General features: G+C 38.5%; 1 protein-coding gene across 1 annotated transcript in view; it reads left to right on the top strand.

Annotated features, from left to right (window-relative positions):
* The window catches only part of LOC140332001 (lysozyme g-like), an 8221-nt gene extending 3421 nt beyond the window's left edge, over positions 1-4800 (top strand). Inside the window, exons 3-6 of the mRNA XM_072413318.1 lie at positions 47-127; positions 2528-2727; positions 3580-3718; positions 4598-4800. Of these exons, the coding sequence (XP_072269419.1) occupies positions 47-127; positions 2528-2727; positions 3580-3718; positions 4598-4746 (569 nt within the window). The 3' untranslated portion in view covers positions 4747-4800. The remainder of the gene's footprint in view (positions 1-46; positions 128-2527; positions 2728-3579; positions 3719-4597) is intronic.
* The last annotated feature ends 6158 nt before the right edge of the window (positions 4801-10958 follow it).

Below are 10958 nucleotides of genomic sequence, written 5' to 3'. Positions count from 1 at the left end.
TATAAAATATAAGAATAGTTTTTAAACTGTAACTTGTCTTTTCTAGCCTCATATGGCGATCTTAATCAAATTCCTACCACCGGTGCCTCACTTGAAACTGGCCGTCAAGATGGGCAAAATATTTCTGGTAAGCACAAGCACTTTACTATATACTAATACAACCAGTTCAACTTTTATCCCTGCACCTTTCCTATCCTATTTTGTTCATGTTTATTGGGCAATAACTTTGTTAGTACATAAGATAAAAAGTAATGCATATCTCCTTTTTTCTACAAACAGGACTTTCTTTTGGTGGTATTGTCTTACAAAAATGGGTTTAACTTATGCAACCCATAACAAAAAAATGTAATAAACTTAGAAAAAAGTTTTTTGTTTTGTTTTTTTAAATGTTGCTCTTTTTTTAATATAACACTAAAAAAACACCTATGTCCAAGTTGAATAAAATATTTAAAAAAGTAAACTATTATTGAATAGAAAAATTTATTAGAAAAAAAAAATAGGACAATGATTCTTAAAGGGGAAAGAGAAAGAAAGTATTTAGGGATAACCCTTTTATACAAAGTAACATTATCTATTTTATTTTTTCCTTAAGACACCTTTTTAAGGAGGGAAGCCCCTCCTTTTCTTTTTTTACCGCCTTTTGCTGCAGTGGTATAGACTGAATGGGAGCACATAGCCTCCTTGGATAGCTATGTCACATATCCCAGGAGGGTTATGGCTACTGGGGCATGCACAGAAGGGGCTTTTCCTGCAATGGGAAAGAAAATGCAGATCTCAAGCATGTACAGTGAGATCTGCAAACAATGTCTCTCCAGGGTTCTGTAGTGGAAAAAAGAGTTGCAGGTAAAGCCCTGACCGTCACAGGGGAGCATAAAGATTGTTTGAGGGTGGTTACAGCTAGGCCTTGAGTGAGTGAATGTAAAAAAATTAAAAGCTGTGTAGTTCTCCAAAAATGTAATTTGTAAATAGATCAACCCTAATATATAAAGTGAATCTCTCTCACAACTCCTTCCGTACCCAATCTCAGAAATACCTGGTCCTCCATGGCACAAGGAATTGTGGGATTACCTAAAATCAGCAGAAGGGGTGAGGGAGATGGTGATAGTTTTGATTCAAAGAAGTGTTTCTCATATTACCCTGGTGGCATATTATAAACAGTTTGAAGAAATTGTTAGCTGAGTCATTGATAGGAGAACCCATACCATATGCGAGGCTAAATAATACAAAGAGATATTTGGTACTCCCAGTCCACCTTCACTTTTTGCACAGAACAATAGGTTTCTACCAAGTCGGTGACTGTCACAGATCCCCGCAGGTCCAGATCATCTGTGCCTCCTTCTTGCTCACCTCACCCTGCTTGTAGTCCCCTGCTGCCAGCACCATTCCTGCCTCTGGATCCAACACTCTTCTTACTTCTTGGTTCAGGTCAGGTGATTCTCTGTCAGCTGCCCCCTTGCCTCAGAGAACCAGGGTATTCTGCAGACGCACCACCCCTGCTGGCAAACATCTGAATAACACCTGAGACTATCTCAGCAACAGCACTCCCTCTGCTGGTGGGATTGGTGTCTGCGGCTCACATGATCTACACCCATCACCTGGCATTCCCTTCCTAAGCAAGTGACCTGGCATTAGGACGTTGCCTGAACAAGGAGTACCTTTGGCTCTGCTTCCAGTTACCTGTTTGTCGATTTCTCTTGCTTCTGATTCCTTGTGTACCCACTTCGTCTTGATCTTTGATTACTCCTGATTGCTGCCTTCCCTGACTATTGGCCTGACCTTGACTACTCCTGATCGCTGCCTACCCTGACCTTTTGGCTCGTTTGACTACTCTTTTGGATTTTCCTCTACATTACATTTTGGTTCCTGCTTGTTAGCAGTCACCTGCCTTGGCGGGCACGGGGGGGAGCGCAACCTGGCAGTAGCTTGCCGCATAACAACCTCACCTCCAGAGGCTCTGGAGAAGACCAAGCTACTGCTTAGACCCTGCGCTCCATCCACGTCTCCACCCACTGGGTTGGTGACACAATGGATCCACCACTTGGCCTTGTGGAGCTGTGACAGTGACCCTTTCTACCCCAAATGAAGCATAACAGCTTGGAGTGTATCACCTTAAAAAAGGAATTAAGAATAACGTTTTTTACAGCCTGCAATAAATATAATATTATTAATAATTTGGTGTGTTAGGCAATTTAATATAACTTTTGGAAGTTAGATTATGTGTATTGCATTGTGAAAGGAGGCAATAAAGCAAAACCATTGTTTTAGCACTACAAAACACAACATATCATGCATATGTGATGAATACATAGGGCTGGCCCATGTAAGAACTATCCACAAAAGTTTTTAACTAGAACTAACTAGACTAGAACTAGATTGCTCAAATCAAAGTGTTCTTTATCTGAAAACAGTACATATTCTCTATAACAACTAGTTTAGTTATTTTTCCATGGATGTCTTTATATTTTCAAAGCTGCATCTTCGCCTTAAATGCTGGTCAAAATGTTAACTTTTTTTTTTTTTGCTAAAGGGATAACCGCATCTGAAAGACTGGCAGAAACAGATCTGCAAAGGGTGAACCATTACCACTCAAAGATTGAATCTGTGTCAAAGAGAACCGGTGTGGATGCAGCTATAATTGCAGCAATCATGTCTCGTGAATCCCGTGCTGGGAATGCTTTAGACCCCAATAAATGGGGTGATCATGGCAATGCTTTTGGGCTGATGCAGGTAATTTAAGTCTGTATTTATCCTTAATCCTCCATTCATTTAGGGTGAAAGTAATAAGCAGCAATGCTGTTGAATCCCTTAGACCAGACAAGCATAACCACTACACAATGGGAGAGGGGTGCAGTACATATCGGCTCCAAAATAATGCAGCTTTCTTCAGCTTAATTCAAGCAAAACATAAATGTAAGAAAGTGCAGAGTTCTCAGAGACCAAGGTACCATTCTCTGCATTTCAGTTTTAGCATTAATGCTACAGTCCATAAATCAAATGAACAGCTTCCCATTTAAAGAAATCCAGCTCCTTAACAGAGCTCAAAATTCAGGCGTGTCTGTTGCCTACCTGCTGCCATTCCACTTCACTTCCCAAACTTGACAGCACACTTGTGCTACACCTCATGCCTGGCTGTAACCAAACTCAAAAGGTGAAATGGGAAGGCCCACCCAGTCCCATCCTTCCTGTTCCAGAATCCAGAGCCTTTAAACAAATTAAAAAAGAGCAACCCAATGAGAGTTGCTCTCTGCAAAGTTACTGATTCTGGACTTTTTCCCAAATGACCCCATTTTTTTTTAAAGAGCTGGTGCTCTATATGAGGGGGAAACATATCTTCTATTCAGTACCCATCCCACTCTGTCCTGTACAATGACTATAGGCAGTTTGTCATAAGTTTAGTTTTAAAGTCTATGCATTTTGTCTGCCTGGTTAGTGTACACAAACCCTTTAATTTACTTTCAGTCATTGTATTTCTTATTTTATTCTAAAGTTTCTATGTATAGTTGTGTTCATGAACCTAAAATGGTAAATACTAGTTTATACAAAATAACATTCTTTTTTATTATTTTCTATAACTGACAGATTGACAAAAGATGGCATTCTCCCCGAGGAGCATGGGACAGTGAAGAGCATATTTTACAGGCAACAGAAATACTGTGCTCTATGTATTCATCAATCAGGCAAAAATTCCCAAGCTGGTCAGCCAGCCAAGTTATGAAAGGTAATCATACACAAAAACAAATATTAAATGTACAATCCATTGAGATGCAATACCTAAAATTAGCCAACATACTGTATGTATAAAAATAAATAANACCTTAAACTTATCTCGTTAGGTTAGATATAGGAGCTGCCATTGTTTTTTTTAAAGCACTGGTCTCCATTATTCTTAGTTTTTCCAATGACCTAGGAATAGCATTTGTTGTCACTTTATATTTTGGTATTACAAACAATTAGTGCTATCATGATTTTGGATGCAATACCTGGGAAAGTACCCTGCATGCATTATTCTTCAACTATCCATCAGATATCTTCACGCACTGTACAATGGACTAAAAAGCAAATCGGTCACTAACTGGTAAATTTGGCTCTGCAGAAGCACATACCTTTCCTGTAGTCCCTAGCCTCTCATTTAGCCATCAGGCATTTTGGATATATTGGGGCAGTTGACTTATTCTACTTGCTCTTATGTGACAGTGCGCTGGCTGGTTCTTGGTGATTGTCCCAGTACTGTCACATGGGTGCAGAAAACCAGTCCTGGGAAAGATTGTCTTAAAGAGTGAACTTTAATTTTAAGAAATTTAGGACAGGAAAATGTATGTGTTAAGAAGTGGGGCATTAACCTGAACCTACATCTTTATTCTGCATAGACAAGATACAGGTCTGCTTTGAGAACTTTTTGTTATACATTCAGAGATTAAGTTATAAAACTTTTCGAAAAAACATAAGATTAAAAAAAAAGTTATGCAGCTCATGTAATTTATACAAAAAAAAAAAATCACCCGCAACTGTAAACTATACTAGTACTCATTTTAAACTTTAAAACTCTGATACATGACAGTGTCAAATGTGTGTACAATTTACCTTCTTTGTGTTGTAGGTGCGATTGCAGCATACAATGCTGGTCCTGGGAACATCAACAGTTTTGATTCTATCGACAGTTGTACTACTGGCAAGGATTATTCTAATGATGTAGTTGCACGGGCAAAGTTTTACAAGCGATATGAATTTTCAAACCTACAATATTAGGAATTAGATTTAATGTTATCTCAGCACGACGTATAAATAAACATCATAAATATACATCATGTATTGTACTCTATTAAAAATATAACTTCATATAAAAATACAGTGATAGAATAGCAATCTCAATATGACAACACACAGAGTAAAGAGATGTATAATATTAGAGATTACAGAAAGCTCTGTATGCATACTTTTTTTACATTACAACTTCAATACAAGTATGGGGTGAAGTTATAGCAGGACATGGTAATCTGCATTACGAGGTGACCACCTACAACATAAATACTAGTTTACACATGCCAGTTTTTAGATAATTTCAACAATTGCACAGATTAAGGCTACCTACTACCAACAGGTTCAGAATCCTAAAACAAAAAAGTGTGCTGCCTTATATCGCAAATGGTAAAAATGCAGCATGTGTTTGTGTGTATACCATGTAAATGTCCTGTAAACATAGTTTGGATCATCTGGCCATTTGACCCTTGCTATTTTGTAGTCATACAATATCATAGCTAGGCCAGACTTTGTTACATTTCTGCATGTGTCTGTATTTCTGTATGTGCCCAAATTAACAATCTTTTTTCACAAAAGAAAATCCATTGACAACGAAGCACTTCAAAAATGTGATTTTTGGCTTATAAAATCAGTTTATTCTTTTATCAAGCAAATATTTTGTGTGATGAACCATGTTGCAAATACTTCTAATTGCACCTATTAACCTTTCTTTTAATCTTCTTCCTAAAAATTCTAGTAACATGGCCTATAAAAAGGTTGTAATTACTATAAGCTGCTATATACTTTGTGAAAATATACAACAAATAAAAAGCCATTGTGGTAAAATCAAATATGTAATGCCAAATTCAGAAGATATTTTGTATCAAATACTTCAGGTTCTCCTTCCAAGGTTTTTTTTTTACATTGGAAGGGGATTGAAGGGCTGGATAAAGCTGTAAATAAATGTTGTATGTTTGCAGCTTTTTTTTTTTGTTTCAATCATTATTATTGAAGTTTTACTCTTTTACAACAGATGGACAAGAAAAAATAAAATAAATACAATACAATATCAACAGAAATATGTTTCTTCTAAACTTTTCAAAGGACAAAATAAGTGAGAAAAGGAACGGGGGGACCTTGGAGTGTTACATACCATTATATGGGCTAAAAAAATTCAGGTAGTGTTCAAGAAAAACAATAACATTGTATAACAAACATATATATGTATAACAAGACCATTGGACTTTATATGGTCTTGGTTGCATTACAATGGGTGTATTATTTCTTTTATGAAGAATTTACCTCCTGGGCTAGGCAATATCAAAAATAATATCTGTCTCTCTCAGTTTATATATGCAAAATGGAATGCTTCCCACATTTGTGTGTCTCCCCGCTCATACTGCTATTCCCTCAAATGTACCTCAGTGCAAATGGTAGGAAATTTCTGAAATTTAGAGGAATAGCTGCCTGACATAAAGCCACAAAACAAACAATTATTATTATTATAATATTAAACAGGAATAATATAGCGCCAACATATTACGCAGAGCTGTAAATAGGGGTTGCAAATGACAAACGAATACAGACAGTGACACAGGAGGAGAGGACCCTGCCCCGAAGAGCTTAAATGAGAGGGCAGAATCAAAGGTGACACCAAGTCACCACCTGTGGCTTCATCACTTCTTTCCCACGTTTTGTGTGTACCAGAACAGTGGAGGCATCATGGGCAGTACTCATCAGGCACACATCTCTCTTGTCACGCCATCTCAGGACCATCATCTTTCCTTTCTGCCAGGCAACAGTTTCTCCTGTCTTCAGCTTTCCTTTTGCAAACAATGATTGCAAGTTGTGCCGGTTAGCCCTAATGGTTCCATAGGCATCTGTTCTGTGTTGCAGAAGGAACTCATAAAGCTCAGGAGATGTGTAGAAATTGTCAGTTATGACACAATAGCCCTGACCTAGCAATGGCTCATGGAGGGATAGCACTAAAGATGTTGCCAATCCATAATGGCTGTATCTGGGGTTGAACTGTGTCCCTTTTCCAGTGTATAGCACCATATTCCAGATGTTGCCAGATGAGGATTCACACAGCATATAGGTCTTCACGCCAAATCGTGCCCCCTTTGACGCAATGTAGTGCACCCAGCTGAGCTTCCCCTTGTAAGCCATTAGACTTTCCTCAATGCTGACATCTCTTTCTGGCACATAGGTTGGCTGGAAATTTTGTAGAATCATCTGAGACACTTCCCAAATGTTCTTCAGTTTTGGTGCAGGATGGGTAAACTCATCAAAAAAGTGGTATTCTGGCATGACTATGCCAAAGAATGGAGTGGCAATCATTTTGTTCTTGGACCAGTAACACTTCTGCACGGATTTGCCCACAACTCCCTGCAGGATCACCAAGCCCAAAAACAGCCAAATGTCATCCTTGGTCACAGGTTACCACTTTCTGCTTCTTGCAAACCTCAGGTGTGGAGCACCTCGTTGTTGTCCAGCGTACCTGCATAAAACAAAATAAAAATTGTATTTTAGGATATGTTCTTTAATAGTGTGAAGGTTGCAAGTAATAAGTTAGCAAACACACAGCAGCATACATGTTGGCATAAAAAAGAAAATTAAAACGTTAGCACAGAGCAGCACACATGTTGGCATAAAAAAATTTCAAAAAGTTATCAAACACAGAGCAGCATACATGTTGGCATAAAAAAAAATTAGCAAAAAATTTTAGAAAGTTAGCAAACACAAGAGCGGCTTACCTGTTTGTCTCCGCAACAATTTTTTCGATAACTTCATTGGTCAAAAACAACTTCAGGTATGCCAGGGGGTCGTCGCATTCAGCCTCAATTTTCATCCCAGGTGCGCCGGTGAATGGAAATCTTGGCGGTGCTGCCTGGTCCACATCAAGGTCAATAGGACACCATGTGCGCACAGCACTCGCTGCTTTCAAATTCCCCCAAAACAGCGCTTGCGCTGGCGAGATGCCTTTTGGATGCCATGCAGTCTCTAGCAATCAGTCAGGAACATCAAGGTCAAAGACAAAGTGATGAAATGACACATTCAGGAAGTGATCAAAAAGTCATCAAAAGGTCAGATCAAGGTCAGGGCTAATAGTGGGCAAAATGTAAATCAGGGCACTGGGCAATGATGCTTGGTGCACTAAAATGTATTTTTATACTTTTATTTTGTGTTTTTCTGTGTATTTTACTATAAAAAAAAATTAAAAGCAGATTACCGACAGAGAGGCGCCCAAGTATCACAGCGAGATCGTCTGATCGCCGCTGGAGCGTGGGGCTGAGGTAAGGGGGACCCCCAAACTTACCTCGAGTGTGACTCGGGGTTACTGCTTTTTGCATAGTTTTCCCATCCCGAGTCACACTCGGGATTACCGCTAGGGGGGTTAAAGCCCTCCCGTGTACTTAAACAGATGAAAAAGATGTTATAAAAACTTGAAATGGTACTATAGCATTTCACATTTGGAATTTTCCATTAATATTTATTGTATATATTATTTATAATATTATATATATATATATTTATTATATACTAAAGAAACCCAAAAGTTTACAAAAATACCTGGCCACGTCCAATTTGGTAGAGTTAATGGGCCTGATTTATTAAAGCTCTCCAAAGCTGGAGAAGATACTTTCATTAGTGAAGCTGTGTGATCCCGCAAACCTGAATAGATCTGATCCCTAATTTAAAATTTTGCTGATAAATAGCAAATGACTTTTAAGAAATCTATTCAAGGTTTGCCGGATCACCCAGATTCACTAATGAAAGTGTATATTCTCCAGCCTTGGAGAGCTTTAATAAATTAGGCCCATTGACTTATAATGGAAGAAGCCATGTTTGCCTCTACATTCTACAAATTCAATTATATTGAAAACAAACCAAAGTTTTTGATCTGTTTGATCCAGATGTCACATAAACCTATTATAAAAATAAAAAACCGTAGGAGGATTCATAAGATTTCAATAATGCAAATAAATGTGCAATAAAAGAGTCTCCCCTGATGCATGCTGGTGTCACGGGGTGTGCAGATCATCACAGCGGATGGAATGCAAGCTGGACATAAAATACCCCACATCCACTTCCAATAAGGTACAGGAAACATGGCTTTGCGCCCCATGTGACACAGAGACATACATAAATAAGTAAGAAATGTCTATGCAGGAAAAGAGCAAGTATTATTTCACATATCAAATTACATACAACTAATAATTAAACTATATACATATCTTTTTTATACAGGTCAACAATGAAAATCAATTGCTGTATATTATCAATTACAACATAATTGGATAAACACACATTAAATCAAATATAGTGTAATGAATCATTGCCATGGTTTCACATTGGGCCATGGCAGCCAGCCTGATATACATATATCCCAGCACCAAGCTGTTCAGTGTGAGACATGCAGGGCTACTATTTCAAGAAAAGAGGGGATTACAAGAAATAGAAACTGAAAGAGAAATACTTAGGTTATTATTGATGTTAAATTGATTTCTAAAGGGCAAGGTCTCACTCTTTGTCATGCTGAGGCATGCAGAGCTATTTTTTTTTTTGGTGTATGTTTAAAAAAGAGGGGTTTACAAGAAATAGAAACTGAAAGACGTACTTACAAGTAGAAAATATAAAGAAAAGCTTAAAGGGCATAAATATGTATGTGTTATAATGTGTTGTAAATTATATATGTAAAACTAATATCTATTGAATCAAAATACTTTTTTTTACTCACCTAAGTAACCTAAAAGATAACTGAACTCTGTTAGCACAGCATACAAAATTTAAAGAAGAATGTTAGCTGTCTCTGACAATGTCTTGTCTGTTAGAACATGGAGGCAGTCTGAATAGATTAAACTAATAAATCTAATGATATTCTATGACTTGTCCGAAGTTTATTAGGCGTCAAATAGATTATGATGGTTCGGAAAACACCCGGTATCCACAATCTGGTTTTGATTAGTTTTCCCAGCAATTGAGGATTACACCTGTTTTTGGATGCTGTGGCCTAGTGTTCCAAAGCCTTGGAGGGAAAGTGCTGGATGGAGTGTATTCCCTAGCCAAAGATATTACACGTTTTAAGGATCATGAAATGTTTTGTATTAGCTGGCTTTTCATATTGGTTTGTGGAATGCGGGATTATTAGGGTCCTAGAGCCTGACCAAGGAAAAGTGTGGAAGACCAAGTGTGTCCTGCTCTAGTTAGTCAGTGATATGAGTGAGCCAGCTAGTTGCTCAAGCCAAGCCAACATTTTTTTTGGGGGGGGCTGAATTTGCTACATTAAAGATACAGGCCAGATCCTGCATTGAATTTTAACTGTGCCTCTCATGTTTGGACCATTCTGACACCCTGTTGCTACAGGCGATCCCACATATAGTAGAAGATGCTGGCACCTAATTTCTGAAGACTGCAGTGCTTGAAATTATAGAGACATTTAAAGAGATAGAACCCCTTTTTCCAGCCCAAAATGATTACTGAAGGAGTTGCTGGCGTTGCACCATGGAAGAAGTCCTTATGCAACTCCTTATTGCAAACGCTGCACAACAGCAGGCTGATGCAGCACAATGAGAGACGAATGCTCAGCTTATACTGACTGCTCCACAAGGAACCAACCAGTTGCTGGCAGCCCAGAGGTGGAAGTAACCATAACTGCAGAATGTGATTAAAAAAACATCAATTAAGTTTTGCAGCAGCAGTCAGCCCCGCATATAAAGGCACTCTCAATGACCTCTGGGATCCCTGGTTCTACCAGGCCAGCCATTTTCTTAAAAAAAAATGACACTTGCAGAATGATGTAGAGGCCTTCCCCCATACATTTGAGCAGACTGCTGAAAGGGAAGCCTGGTCCACAAAAAAGAGCAAATCTGTCATGTTAACATAATTAAGACCAGGAAGGATCAAGATTCTTTTTTTCCCCAAGGCAGGGACCAGAACCTTTTCCAGTAAACATCTGGTGTTAGTTCATATTTAGCAACTATAGCATCTTTTATAGCCTTGTAGTCATGATCCAGCTCAAGTGGCAATGTTGCATCTCAACTCTGGGTCAGATAGCGTCCCTCTTCTCCCGGGGCAAATGGCTCTAATGGCAATTTTTTTTTCATACAACTACCGGTATGTCTTTGTCCATAACTAGAAATTTAAGATCTCTCACCAGGGAATCTCTCTGCTCTGGGGAAATGGACGCCTGTCCTTGACGCTGTGAATGGAGTTTGGCC

The sequence above is a fragment of the Pyxicephalus adspersus genome, chromosome 1 (genome assembly GCF_032062135.1).
Source record: "Pyxicephalus adspersus chromosome 1, UCB_Pads_2.0, whole genome shotgun sequence".
Lineage (NCBI taxonomy): Eukaryota > Metazoa > Chordata > Amphibia > Anura > Pyxicephalidae > Pyxicephalus > Pyxicephalus adspersus.
This window is presented reverse-complemented; position numbering and strand designations above follow the sequence as displayed.